General features: G+C 34.2%; 1 protein-coding gene across 1 annotated transcript in view; it reads left to right on the top strand.

Moving 5' to 3' along the window:
* LOC136850484 (uncharacterized) overlaps positions 1-15,587 on the top strand; it is a 25,735-nt gene extending 10,148 nt beyond the window's left edge. The window contains exon 2 of the mRNA XM_067124056.1: positions 14,905-15,587. Within this exon, the coding sequence (XP_066980157.1) occupies positions 14,905-15,587 (683 nt within the window). The remainder of the gene's footprint in view (positions 1-14,904) is intronic.
* Positions 15,588-16,087: the final 500 nt, after the last annotated feature.

The following is a 16,087-nucleotide window of genomic DNA, read 5'->3' as shown; positions in this document are numbered from 1 at the left end:
TCCAACTCCCTCTTTTTCCCAATTTCTCTCTTTCATTTTGCTGTCCAACCACTCCAACTCCCTCTTTTTTCCAATTCCTCTCTTTCATTTTGCTGTCCAACCACTCCATCTCCCTCTTTTTCCCAATTCCTCTCTTTCATTTTGCTGTCCAACCACTCCAACTCCCTCTTTTTCCCAATTTCTCTCTTTCATTTTGCTGTCCAACCACTCCATCTCCCTCTTTTTCCCAATTCCTCTCTTTCATTTTGCTGTCCAACCACTCTAACTCCCTCTTTTTCGCTATCTTAAATGATGAATGGCTGAAAGTGCCCCAGTGTTTGTCTTTGCAGCCAAATTTTCAGAGATCATTATCTGCTCTTGATATGATGATTTCTCAACTATTTTTATAAACATATCCTTTTGTAACTTACAGGAAACAATAAACAAGTTATTATTCTTTTCTTTAAGTACTTCAGGTAGTATTTATTGCAGCTACTAAAGAAAAAAAAGACGCAAAACTGAAAGAACTAACTCATTATTAAACTGGAAAATACATTTGTAATCACCGTCCAATTTACTTCATAATTCCCTACAATCTCAACAAAATTTAGAAAAAACCCGTGAAAAGTAAAAATGATAAGTGACGCAAAATTAAACCTCCCTTCGTATTTTTTATTTTTTCAAAATACTTCTTTTTCTGGATTTGCAATTATATCTCAATATATATTTCCTCTCTTCGAGTTGAATTTTTTCCCCGCGAGGACGTGGAAACTCCATTACCGGATACTCTTACGTATTTATCTTATCGAAATACGAGTATAAAAATTCTTTAGCTACATTTGCTGAAATTAACTTTTTTTTGCTTGGTTAAAAGTGCAATTTATATTGTCTGTGTTATGTGAGATTGTCCTCGTGAGTGAAAAGGGAAGCAATATGACCGTAGCTTTTATTTAATTAGGTAACTGTTGTTTAGGAGATAATGGCGTGTGTATATATATATATATATATATATATATATATATATATATATATATATATATATATATATATATATTTATATATTGTATATATAATATATATATTTATATATGTATACAGTAGACTGATAATTAATGGTACGGGAAAATCAGCATCAGAATTAGATTTAAGGTCAGTGAATCTAGCTGTAAAAGACTGAATTCTACGGTGAGCAGTGTTCCTACTTTTGAGATAAGGAAAATGAAATTCGTAAATTAAATAAAAAAAAAGATAAAGACTAATGTAGTAGGTAAAGTTATCTAAAAGAACTTATATATCCTTTGACCTCACTGGGAAACCACCCTTCACAATCAGTAAATAAATACCCTATTATTTAACAGACAATTTCTCCTCATCCTTAATCCACCGACGAAAGTTACCATGCCAGATTTAACAGACCATTCCCCCCTCATCCTTAATCCACAAATGCAAATTACCATGCCAAATTTAACAGACAATTTCCCTTCATCCTTAATCTACAAACGAAAGTTACCATGCCAGATTTAACAGATAATTTCCCCTCATCCTTAATCTACAAACGAATGTTACCATGCCAAATTTAACAGTCAATTTCCCCTCATCCTTGATCCACACACGAAAGTTACCATGCAAATTTAACAGACAATTTCCCCTCATCCTTAATCCACAGACGAAGGTTGCCATGCCAAATTTAACAGACAATTTCCCCTCATCCTTAATCTACTAACGAAAGTTACCATGCCAGACTTAGCAGACAATTTCCCCTCATCCTTCATCCACAAACGAAAGTTATCATGCCAAATTTAACGGACAATTTCCCCTCATCCTTAAACCACAAAACGAAAGTTAACGAATTCTAACAGACATCCCAAACTTTGCATTTAAACTAGAATGTCGACAAACATCCCATCCCTTACTTCTAAAAAAAAAAAAAAAAAAAAAAAAAAACCTATTCAGAGCAGCGTGACAACAGTCGCAGGTTTTCCCTCCCCCCGTTTATATCTGCCGGGAGTTTTTCCTCTAGAAAAAAAAAAAATAGCATAAACTTTCTCCGCACCTAAAGAGATGAATTGGGCCTGGTGGGAGCGAAAGTATTTTGTTATAACTTGTTTAATTGGAGTGTCAAGGCGAGAGTCACGGCGGGAAATTTATAAATGTTCAAGTGACGCTCCTCTCCTTCCGCCGGAAAAATTCGGCTTAGGCTGATAGGACAAAAATCATGTTTTTGAGCCGATGTTTAATTTCATTTGGTGGACTTTTTTTTTTTTTTTTTTTTTTTTTTTAGTTTTCTGTAACAGAAAACTAATGAGATTATAAGCCGCAAATTTCAAGACCTGTAAATATACTTTCATACAGGCAATTATGATAGCCATTGACGGTTGTGATATGGAAGGCTTGGGGAAAAATTAATAGACAATCCCACGTATTTTTTTTTTATTGTGCCGGCTTTGTCTGTCCGTCCGCACACTTTTTCTGTCCGCCCTCAGATCTTAAAAACTACTGAGGCTAGAGGGCCGCAAATTGGTATGTTGATCATCCACCCTCCAATCATCTAACATACCAAATTGCAGCCCTCTAGCCTTAGTAGTTTTTATTTTATTTAAGGTTAAAGTTAGCCATGATCGTGCTTCTGGCAACGATATAGGATAGGCCACACCGGGCAGTGGTTAAAGTTTCATGGGCCGCGGCTCATACAACATCATACCGAGACCACCGAAAGATAGATATATTTTCGGTGGCCTTGATTACACGTTGTACAGAAAACTCGATCGGGCCGTAGAAACTTCGGCGCATTTTTTTTACTTTTTTAATCGAAGGATGGTGCGTGAAATCATTTTAATGATATTTGATGACGCTTTTTCAATTCTTTTCTGTTATTTTTATTTATCAATATAAATGTCCCCGTATTTATTTTCTTTTTTGCCATCTTATTGTCTCCAAAATCACTAATGTCAAAAGTGTTATATTAGTATTACGCCTTTCCATGGGTCTACAAATCACACCTCCCGCCCCCCACCCCCACCTCAGATCCCCCTCCTAAAAAAAAAAAGCATGGGCCTCCGTTAAAGAAGATAAAACACCAAACATGGAGCACAATGAACCTCGTTCCTACCTACCAGAATATGTGCATTGAATTTATGCAGTCTAAAAATAGATTATTCACACTAACAGTTTCTTTTTATTTTTTTTTTACCCCACGGTTTTCGAAGCTGAGTGAAAGCATTTTTATTATATCCGGCTTATAAAAAACATTTTGTTTTCGTAAAAGCAAAATGCTGTTTAATCTTTCAAATGGAAAAGCGGAGTTAAATGGAAGTATAAAGGCTTAACAGAATGAATGATGAATGAATGATACCAACTTTATATCAGAGTATTGTTCTGTGATGGGATTATTTTGAAGACTGTATAGAGTAGACCTAATTTCTCTCAGTAGAATTCGTGTATTTAGCTCCCCAAAAAATATATGTGTAGTTATGCTAAACTGCCCTAAAATGGAAAAAGTTAAGTATACCTTAGTTTAACCAGACCACTGAGCTGATTAACAGCTCTCCTAGGGCTGGCCCGAAGGATTAGATTTATTTTACATGGCTAAGAACCAATTGGTTACCTAGCAACGGGACCTACAGCTTATTGTGGAATCCGAACCACATTATAGCGAGAAATGAATTTCTATCACCAGAAATAAATTCCTCTTATTCTTCATTGGCCGGTCGGGGATTCGAACTCGCGGCCAGCAGAGTGCTAGCTGAGAACGGAACCCACTCACCCAACGAGGACCTGCCGTAAAATGGACGACTGCAATATCTGCAAAAATACAGAACAGAAAAATGGTAGATACTCCCTAGTCTTACTACTGATTTTGCAGATACTGCAAAATGGAACCCCCTAAATACTAGTGGAAAGCATTGAAGAATCATTCTGAAACTGCAGTAATATGTGTATTAGTGTTTCACGAGCCCAATAGATGGCATATCTCAGTTTCGAAAATTTTGCAGATATTGCATTTTTACATTTTAGGGCAGTAAGGGTATATAGGTAAGCCTTTTTGGAATGGCTAGTACCCAGAAAGATATCTCTATTGTATTAAGCAACTCTTGACTCAGTAATTGATTTATTTTGAGGACCATAAAGAATTTTTCTGTTAAATCAGGGGTGTATCTAAACTCAAATTTAAGGAAGGAAAGCAAGATATGCCTGAGAAAAATTAATGCAGAGAAAAGGTTAATGAGCAAATGGATCTTAGAATTACAGAAGCAAATATAGAGATGATGTCTGAAGAGAATGCAGTTTTAATGTCGATGGAGTGAGTACTTTGAAGAGTTGTTGAATGCTGAGATTTGAATTAGGCAAGAGCATTTGTAATGAATAAAATATTGGGAATTCTTTTTGCTCTTTCATTTGAAGATGTTGGTCATGAATTCTTTGTAATAGAATTCCAAATTGCAAAAAATAAAATTCAAAGCAGTCATAAAGTTTCAAGATGTCATCACCACCTTTTAAAACAAAAAACATCTTAGTGCTTGGTAACTTATTAAAAACAGTTCACTGTATTGTGCATTGTTGCTGCTTTTGTAATAGTGAACTTTAACTCGTCATCTACGAATTAATATTGGCTAACTGAAAACTATTGCCTTACACTAAAAAAAATGATAATAATGAATTATAAAAATCAATTCATTAGCAATAGTATTCAAATCTCAGTTTGCTTTCCAAATATTATAAAAGCATATATCATAAAATAGTGCTGAATGACGAAAAAAAGATTTCTCAAAATGAAATAAAAAATAAAGAAACTTTGTTACAAAAAATAAAAAAAAATGACATAGTAAAAGCTAAGAATCAGTTCATTAGAAAAGATATTGTTCAAGCTATAGTTTTGTTTTCCAAATACTCTGAAAGCACTTATCACAAAATAGGGCTCAATAACTAAAAAAAAAAATAAAAATAAAAAATAAAACAGAAACCTTGTTACAAAAAGAGACAGAAGAATGTCTGACAGAAAAACATTGACAGCTTTGAGGAAAACCTGACTCTGCAAGAGGTAAATCACCGAACGAACTGATAAAAAAAAGAACGAAGTGATAAGAAAACAGAACAAGCCGATAACTTAAATTTACTTTCGATTGGGGGATTTCCTTTTCTTTTCGTATTGTTTCATTTTGTTGTTTTGTAGCAGCCAGCCGGTCCTCTGGTTTGACCACTCTGATGCAAAGGAAAATTGGTCATTTATTCAGATTAGTTTGGCCAGATTGGAGAATTCTCTCTCTCTCTCTCTCTCTCTCTCTCTCTCTCTCTCTCTCTCTCTCTCTCTCTCTCTCTCTCTCTCTCGCAAATAAACACTTTTGGCTCAGTGCTTGAACAAAATTTATCTAGAATAACTCTCTCTCTCTCTCTCTCTCTCTCTCTCTCTCTCTCTCTCTCTCTCTCTCTCTCTCTCTCTCTCTCAAAATAAACACTTTTGGCTCAGTGCTTGAACAAAATTTGTCTAGAATAACTCTCTCTCTCTCTCTCTCTCTCTCTCTCTCTCTCTCTCTCTCTCTCTCTCTCTCTCTCTCTCTCAAACACACTTTTGGCTCAGTGCCTGAAAAATTTTTTTTGAATAACATTCTCTCTCTCTCTCTCTCTCTCTCTCTCTCTCTCTCTCTCTCTCTCTCTCTCTCTCTCTCTCTCTCTCTCTCAAATAAACATTTTGGCTCAATACTTGAACAAAATTTTAGAATAACTTTCTCTCTCTCTCTCTCTCTCTCTCTCTCTCTCTCTCTCTCTCTCTCTCTCTCTCTCTCTCTCTCTCTCTCTCTCTTAATCCTTTGTAAAGCTGTTCTTGTGAGCTCCCGTGATAATCACCATGATTCTAATCATATCTGTTATTAACTTCATTTTTTCTCCTCCTTTCATCATCATTATCTGAATTATAATCATTATTGTTATAGTATTTAGGTTTATAAATTTCCCAGTTATATATATAGGTGTTTGTATTCTTTTAATCCTCAAGATTAAGATAATCTCAGTTTCAACATCTGTGCAGTTCTGACGATTTTCCAATGCAGACTTTTATTATTATTATTATTATTATTATTATTATTATTATTATTATTATTTATTATTATTATTATTATTATTATTATTATTATTATTATTAACAAAAATGCGTGATGTTAGCGACTTCATCCCAAATGGCATGCTGAATCTGGATTTGGAAAGTGTTTACAAGGAACAAGAAGTAAAAAATGCGCCGAAGGAATCGAGTTTTCTGTACAGCGTATAATCAAGGCCGCCGAAAACAGATCTGTTTTTCGGTGGTCTCGGTATAATGCTGTATGAGCCGTGGCCCATGAATCTTTAAAACCACAGCCCGGTGGAGACCTGTCTATATCGTTGTCAGATGCACGATTATGGCTAACTTTAACCTTAAATAGAATAAAAACTACTGAGGCTAGAGGGCTGCAATTTGGTATGTTTGATGATTGGAGGGTGTATGATCAACATACCAATTTGCAGCCCTCTAGCCTTAGCAGTTTTTAAGATCTGAAGGCCGACAGAAAAAGTGCGGACAGAAGAAAGTGCTGACGGACAAACAAAGCCGGCACAATAATTTTCTTTTACGGAACACTAAAAATTATCAGATTGCTAGGGTAATTCGCAGAGGCTGGTAAAAGATTTGGAAAGTGTTTACAAGAAAATAAAATTGCAGTGTTAGTGAGCTTGAATGGAAACGAGGGAGATGAAGCAATGAATATTAATGTGACTGGTGGAAGATGAGAGGAGTCAATTTTCATAGATATTACGAAGCAAATGTTATAAATGATAGTAAGATGTGTGAAACATTAAATCACAGTATAGCGAAACAAAGGAAGTTCCCAAGTTAAAACGTCTAAAGATGGGATTCTCGACCATCTCTCCTTTATGGAATTGAAGTGCGGATGTTGAAAGCAAATGAAAGATAAATTGTTTAAATTGATGGGAACAACTGTTTGTGCAGTGTTTATGAAATAAATGAGCTAAGAAGGAGAGGAAGACTATTCTGAAGAGGATAATCGTGTGTATGTAAATTAAGTGAATAAAAGGGGTTGTTTCTTGAGCGATTCAGACAAAAGACTTATCTGCTAGATTTACGAAGCCTTTTGATGCTTAATAGTTAAACTGATAATGGTTAAGATTTAGTTTGGTAAAAGGAATTGCGTAATGAATAATCTATACTGAAGACTTATTTGCAAGGCTTAACAAGCCTTCAGATACGTAATCATTTAAATTAATAATGGTTATTTTATTCTATGATAACAAGAAGAATTTAATTTTCATTGAAAAACATACACATTATGAGTACGACTTTAGAAACGAATTTCATTCCCTATAATGAAACCAGAAATCAGGCGTTCTGATCAGCTTTAAAATAATCCCCCTTTTTTCCCAAAAAAGGGGAAGGGGTTGAACTATAATTTTTTTATGCATGCTAGTCTATTCCTGGTCGCTAATACTTCATCTCATACAAAATTCAGCTTTATCTTGAAAAATAAAGAAATTAGAGCAGGTTGAATTTCCAAAAATTTGAGGGCTTATGACTCAAACATTTTTTTTTTTTTTTTGTGGCGAGAGACCTTCTAATGCTGAACGGCTCAAGCATGTAAGTACACACATTTATCACTATTCCACCATGAATATCGAACCATCACATTTCAGTACGTTCCGCCCAAACCTTCCATTTACGCCCTCCAAAGCCAATTTACCTCACTATCAAGAAATAATTTTCATCTGAGCGTAGGTACTCTCATATAACTGCTTATTTTAATACTTGAGATTAAAGCAATTTCATCACGGAGTACTCGAAGAGAGAGAGAGAGAGGGGGGAGGGTTAAGTTAATGACTGTATATAACCTTGCTTTTGAAAGAAAAAAAAACGAACCCTGATCTTGATTACGTAATTAAGGATTTATGAAGCAAACGCTTTTAACCGTTGAAGCGGAGGTTGGGAGAGGTACGATAATCTAGGTTTTTTTTTTAAAGAGCTGAGATATTTTTTTTTAAGTTCTAGTGCGTTCTATGCCTATCTACTCTTAATTGAATTTTTACACATTCATATGTTTGTAATAATAATGATAATTATACTAATATTTTGATAATAACATTAATAATTGCAATATATAATATATATTTTATTACTAACAGTATAAATATTTTAATAATAATAATAATAATAATAATAATAATAATAATAATAATAATAATAATAATAATGGCTGCAGTTTTAGTAGCAGCGACAGTAGTAGTACTAGAAGCAGCAGTAGTATTAGTAGTACAGAAGCCTTTGGTGTTGATGATTTCGTTACAAAAATGTTAGAAAAATGTTTTAAGAGAGAGAGAGAGAGAGAGACTGGCTACCGGTTGCGTAAATTCATTTCTGCGGTCGATATGCGTATTATTTGTTCATGCACAAGCTAACCCTGATCAGATCACCCTTGCATGGGATCGAATCCGGGCTCTTTCTCTAGTTACTCTACTGCGGTAATACTTCTTCAACGAAGATGTCCAAAGAGAGAGAGAGGAGAGAGAGAGAGAGAGAGAGAGAGAGAGAGAGAGAGAGAGAGAGAGAGAGAGAGAACTATGACTGATTAAGACATTTACCAATTAATAGCAGACAGAGAGAGAGAGAGAACTATGACTAATTCAGACATTGACCAATTAAGAGTAGAGAGAGAGAGAGAGAGAGAGAGAGAGAGAGAGAGAACTAGAACTATGACTTATTAAGACATTTGCAAATTAATAGGAGAGAGAGAGAGAGAGAACTATGACTAATTAAGACATTCGCCAATTCATAGGAGAGAGAGAGAGGGAGAACTATGACTAATTCAGACACTGACCAATTAAGAATAGAGAGAGAGAGAGAGAGAGAGAGAACACTATGACTAATTAAGACATTTGCCAATTAATAGGAGAGAGAGAGAGAGAGAACTACGACTAATTAAGACATTCGCCACCAATTCATAGGAGAGAGAGAGAGAGAACTATGACTAATTCAGACATTGACCAATTAAGAATAGAGAGAGAGAGAGAGAGAGAGAGAACGCTATGACTAATTAAGACATTTGCCAGTTAATAGTAGAGAGAGAGAGAGAGAGAGAGAACTATGGCTAATTCAGACATTGACCAATTAAGAATACAGAGAGAGAGAGAGAGAGAGAAACCAATTAAGCGTGCTTCCGTCTTAACTGTTGCAGGAACAGTGAGAACAAAAATCAGTGATTACTAACAGGAAAAAATAATGTCAATATCAAAACACTATTTCCAAAATTTCAATAACGCGACATTGTTTTTACAGAACAATTTAAACAAAAAACATTATTATCATCTGTAATTCGACTCTATAAGTACTTCCTAATAATTGGTCATATCCGCTCACAAATTAATTCGAGTCCCGAAGAGTCTAATTTGCGGTTCATAAATTAGCTATGCCAATTAACCGACAGGTGGGGGTAATTACACCAACTCCGGAACTCTCCTAACGAGTTGCTAAATGGTAGGGCAGTCAGTTTGATAGAGCTATCGTGGACTTTAAAACATTACTTACTGCCCGTAGACTGTTTGGATTCACTGCTCTCTTTCTCTCTCTATCTCTCTCTGTGTTTGCGTGTGTGTGTATGTACAGTGTGTATGTATATACATATATATATATATATATATATATATATATATATATATATATATATATATAATGTTACTCTATGAATTCAGTACTGTAAACCATACTCCATTTCTTAATAATGTTCATGACTATTATAGAACATAATTAAAGAGATATATAAGGTCCCACAAAAACTGTCAGAATTTAAAGTTTTAAATTTAATCCTGAAAAACAACTTGGAATTATCTAAAAGTCGTTTTGCTTCTGACAAATTAAGCATTTCATCCTTCTGATGATATATGTACAGTATATATTTATATATATATATATATATATATATATATATATATATATATATATATATATATATATATATATATATATATATATATATATATATATATATATATATATATATATATATATATATATATATGTCAGTTCTAAATTTTACATTTCAGCGATAAGATTAGTTTCAGTAATTCCATTGTCACCTAATATATTGAGAAATATCAGTCAATTATATTAACAGCATTAAATCGAAAATTAATTTGAAAATTGTGATATCATTAGTATTTTTTCACATAGATTTATTGAAACTGTAGGATATACGAATTATATATGTTTATGACATTCAACACTTCTTTAGAGAAACATTCAGTATTTTATAAAGCTATCGTTACAACATAAGCATTACGAAACAGGAACTTTCCCAGAAAAAAATCCCATTTCAGTATTAAAACAATTTTTATCTCTGTGACTTAAAATTTCTTTCCCCTGTGCTATTTGCAGAAACAGACTTTAAATCACTTAAAAACTTTCCTTTTGCGCGTATAACCAGAATGAGAACACATTTTCAACCATTTCTTCAGATTAAGTCATCTCCATAACTCCATATGTGCTTGAAAACTTTCTCCATTAAGATTGGGAAGTCTCCGAGTTTCCGAAAAGCGTAATATTTTTGAGTTATAAAAGTTACAAGACTTTGTATATACCTGTTGTGATTCGCTTCTTTGTTGTGTTCCAATAATACGCTTTTTTTCCTGTGAAGTTTTGTCTTTGTTTTTAAAGCTCGGATGCTTTCAGCAATTCGACGATTGGTTTTACTAAGGAAATTTTGCTTGCGTCTTCAAATCTCTCTCTCTCTCTCTCTCTCTCTCTCTCTCTCTCTCTCTCTCTCTCTCAGACATATTGATAGATAAAGCATACAGTTCATATAATTTCGTTTCATGCAGGTTGTCTCTTTATCTTGTTGCATCCTAACCATTCTAATCTGCCTTTTTTCTGGTCTGGGCTACAAAAGGACATTAGACTGAATGCCCCATTAGCCTCTGCTCTTAAAAAAAAAAAAAAAAAAAAAAAAACAACACACACACATATATATATATATATATATATATATATATATATATATATATATATATATATATATAATATAATATAATATAATATAATATAATATAATATAATATAATATAATATAATATAATATAATATAATCAAAACGCCATGATTTCAAGGCACAGAATAAACGGTCCATTACGTTTGCAGTTTCAAAAAAAAAAATGTTTTTTTTTCCTTCGCTGAGTTGTTTTTTCAAACGCGTAAATGGAACTGGCCCTTTCCCGCTCTTATTTACTAATTAATAGAATGAGAATTTTCTGAATGTTTTTTTTTTTATTTTTATAATTATTATTCTCCTCTCTGTAAATGGAAAATGAAATTCGTGTTGATGCGTTATAATTCTTATTGACTAATGCCATTTGATTTTTTTTTTACTCTGTCGAATTCGTCCAATGTTATATTGTCCGTTTCCGGACATTATTTGCATATAAACTGGGAGGTTGTTTTCTTTTCACAATCGTTCTACGCACACACACATACACACACACATTATATATATATATATATATATATATATATATATATATATATATATATATATATATATATATATATATATATATAATATATATATAGAAATAATCAACACACAATCACGTGTGGAACAAAAATAAATTTCTGACACATCAGGATCGAACCCAGGTCCTTCTATTGAAAGACGAGACCGCTGCCAACCAGGCCAGCGGTGCAGTTAGCCTGTCCAGGCAATTCATTAGGTACAGTGGTATACTCAGATTCCAACTTCTTTTATGACTTGTGTGGCCTGGTTGGCAGCGGTCTCGTCTTTCAATTGAAAGACCTGGGTCCGATCCTGATGTGTCAGAAATTATATATATATATATATATATATATATATATATATATATATATATATATATATATATATATATATATATGTGTGTGTGTGTGTGTGTGTGTGTGTGTGTGTGTGTGTGTTGTGTGTGTGTGTGTGTGTTCAAAGGTCTTTGCAAATGCAAATCAGTGACCTAAGAAAACTAATAAAACCACGTAAAATGCAGGCCCATATTGGTAATCAACAAAAAATCCCATTACCGTCCACAATTATCAACTGTAGATTCACGCCTCAATTTCATGTGGGGGTTTCATTTTATGTATTGAGCTCCTATGGTTTGTTGGAAGATCTATGCAGTCCTCTTTGCACATTCCAAAAAATTTATAGGCCGGTCTAAACTGCTATATCAGGATTTATGGAAACACATTCCGTAAGGGCGTGGATAGTGCCGTCAGTGCACCTCATGCGGTGCACTGTAGGCATTCGTTTAAAAAAATTAAATTCGTTTAAAAAAATTCGTTTAAAATAATTGATTTCGTAGAAAAAACAATTAAATTTATTTTTAAAAATTCAGTTCGTTAAACTAATTAAATTCGTTTAAAAAAATTAAATCCGTTAAAAAAATTAGATTCATTTTTCAAAAAAAAATTACATTCGTTTTTCAAAATAAAATTCAATCCGGAAACAAAATTAAATTAGTTTTTAAAAAAACCAATTAAATTCGTTTGAAAAAAAAGAGCAATTAGATTCGTTTTTCAAAAACAAAAACAATTAACAGCGCTTCCGTTGGCTGCGACAGGTACTCTGTAAATAACGATAAAAGCCAATGTTATTATTCCGTCATTTCAATATACTGACGCGTATGAATGGAATACACTTTGTATATTGCTTTTGCCAATTCTTTCCGGGAGCACAAAGGGATAGAGAATCAAATTAACAAAAACGCTGTTTCCCAAAAGAGACAAAGGTTTCCGCTAAGCTAATTTGGAAACCGACTCTTTCATTCTTCACTTGACCCTTTGTGAAGGGAATAAAAGGCCATCTATCTCACCAAATCCTTTTTAATCTCTGGCAAATAACTCTCTCTTTTTCTGGTGGCAGCGGTAACATTCCGTTTATAGTTTTTAAATGTGATTGATTATAATGCATCACTTCAATAAATAAACAAGTAAAAAATGCGCCTAAGTTGCTTCGGCGCAATCGAGTTTTCTGTACAGCGTATAATCAAGGTCACAAGAAAATAGATCTATCTCTCGGTGGTCTCGGTATCATGCTGTATGAGCCGCGGCCCATGAATCTTTAACTACGGCCCGGTGATGGCCTATCCTACATCGTTGACAGAAGCACGGTTATGGTTAACTTAAACCGTAAATAAAATAAAAACTCCTGAGGCTAGAGGGCTGCAATTTGGTATGTTTGATGATTGGAGGGTGGATGATCAACATACCAATTTGCAGCCCTCTAGCCTCAGTAGTTTTTAAGATCTGAGGGCAGACAGAAAAAGTGCGGACAGAAAAAAGTGCGGACGGGCAGACAAAGCTATCACAATAGTTTGCTTTTACAGAAAACTAAAAAGGGGAAATTATTGTATAAAATAGGTATTTTTCATTTGCTACTGTCTCAGAAATTGTATCAAAATCAGCAATCCTAAGGGATTTTGTTATATAAAATGGGAATTTTCACATGATGCAGTTTCATAGAAATTGTATCAAAATCAGCAATCCTAAAGGGATTTTGTTATATAAAATTGGAATTTTCACATGATGCAGTTTCATAGAAATTGTATCAAAATCAGCAATCCTAAAAGGAGTTTGTTATATAAAATTGGAATTTTCATTTCATCCCTGTCACGGAAACTGTATGAAAAATCTACTCCAGTTAAGTAATTTATGAATTAATAATTTTTTTACACCAAGCAGGGCTAATTCACAACTCCATGAGGAAAATTATTGATCAATCTGGTTGATCCTGGAGTTGATAATTTTATACAAAATCTGTAAGACTAAAAATAAAAAAAAAATTATCAATTTTATATACCAAATTTTCTTTATGACTGGTCATTTTTATGCAATTTCTGTAAGCCTGAAATAAAAAAACAGATTTTACACAACAAATTCCCTTTTTTATTTATTTGCGAATTACTTAAAATAAAAAACAAATTTTACACAACAAATTCCTTTTTATTTATTTGCGAATTACTTGAAATAAAAAAACAAATTTTACACAACAAATTCCCTTTTTATTTATTTGCGAATCATAATAATCAATCACATGTTAAAAAAGAAAAATAGAATGTTACCGCTGCCACCAGAAAAAGGGAGAGTTATTTGCCAGAGATTAAAAAGGATTTGGTGAGATAGATGGCCTTTTATTCCCTTCACAAAGAGTCAAGTGAAGAATGAAAGAGTCGGTTCCCAAATTAGCTTAGTGGAAACCTTTGTCTCTTTTGGGAAACAGCGTTTTTGTTAATTTGATTCTCTATCCCTTTGTGCTCCCGGAAAGAATTGGCAAACGCAATATATACAGTGCATTCCATTCATGCCCGTCTGTGTATTAAAATCATATAATAATGACTGTGTGTTTTACCGTTATTTATTGCTTACATTTACAGACCAATGGAAATATTGGAATTTTTTAATGCAAAGGTCATAATGGTACGGCAAACGCAATGACCCAATCTATACGACTCCCCTAAAAATAGAAATACACGACGGAGCGGAAAACAGAAGTATGAGGAGAATACCGAAGTTCTGTAGTAGACGGCGAAGAACTGTTTCTGAACAGTGCAATCCAAGGATTACCTAATTTCAAAGAGCAATTGTGAGAGCAGGTTGTGTGACTGGCAACACAAGACCGCTTGTAGAGGGAATTCTTTTCGGATCTCAGCGGAGCAGTGACTAAATTAATTCCTGTAAAAAGGCCACTGGGGATCCACCTCATGGTGAAGGACTAAGGAAAAAGGCAAAAGTTCGGTGGTTTTCTAAGCGATTTACTTTTATTCAGTGGTCTGTGTATGTACACTATCCTAATTTGGTCAGGTTAGGCACCAGCTGTAAAACACTTGCACATTCTCCTCGCTTGCCTACCTCACATTCTCCTCATTTGCCTACCTCAGATTCTCCTCATTTGCCTACCTCAGATTCTCCTCATTTGCCTGCCTCACATGCTAATCACTTGCCTACCTCACATTCTCCTCATTTACCTGCCTCACATTCTAATCACTTGCCTACCTCACATTCTCCTCATTTGCCTGCCTCACATTCTAATCACTTGCCTACCTCACATTCTCCTCACTTGCCTACCTCACATTCTCCTCATTTGCCTGCCTCACATTCTAATCACTTGCCTACCTCACATTCTCCTCACTTGCCTACCTCACATTCTCCTCATTTGCCTGCTTCACATTCTCCTTACTTGCCTACCTCACATTCTCCTCATTTGCCTGCCTCACATTCTCCTCACTTGCCTACCTCACATTCTCCTCATTTGCCTGCCTCACATTCTCCTTACTTGCCTACCTCACATTCTCCTCACTTGCCTACCTCACATTCTCCTCATTTGCCTGCCTCACATTCTCCTTACTTGCCTACCTCACATTCTCCTCATTTGCCTACCTCACATTCTCGTCATTTGCCTACCGCATATTCTCCGCATTTGCCTACTGCACATTCTCCTCACTTGCCTACCGCACATTCTCCTCATTTGCCTGCCTCACATTCTCCTCATTTGGCTACCGCATATTCCCCTCTCTTGCCTACCGCATATACAGGGTTTAATGTAAAGGCTTCTCAGTTATAACCTTTATTGCAACCCCTCACTATCACAATCTTTCAGCACCAATAACACAATAGTAATTTCAAATCTCTTGCCCCCAAATATGAAAATTATTATAATTCTATTAATCTATTATTGAGTCCTCCAAAATTAATTTTTATATTAATGAGCAAAAAAATGTCTTTTCAGGTCCTGAATCGTGCAAAGGCAGACGGAGATTTCAGTTCAGGGGGAAGAGGTAAGTTGATTATGCTTTCATTTCATGATTGTAAAACTATTAATTATTAGTTTTTAAGCATGTGAATGATAGATTTATAAGGATGAGAAGGAGCAGTGGGTGAAGTAAGTTGATTAGGCTTTCATTTCATGATTGTGAAAATATTGATTACTACTTTTTAAGCAGGTGAATGATAGATTTATAGAGGTGTCAATCAAATTTCCATGTCCCGGATGGAAAGCAGTGCTTTCAATTCATGATTGTGAAAATATTGATTACTACTTTTTAAGCAGGTGAATGATAGATT

The sequence above is a fragment of the Macrobrachium rosenbergii genome, chromosome 22, assembly GCF_040412425.1.
Source record: "Macrobrachium rosenbergii isolate ZJJX-2024 chromosome 22, ASM4041242v1, whole genome shotgun sequence".
Classification (NCBI taxonomy): domain Eukaryota; kingdom Metazoa; phylum Arthropoda; class Malacostraca; order Decapoda; family Palaemonidae; genus Macrobrachium; species Macrobrachium rosenbergii.
This window is presented reverse-complemented; position numbering and strand designations above follow the sequence as displayed.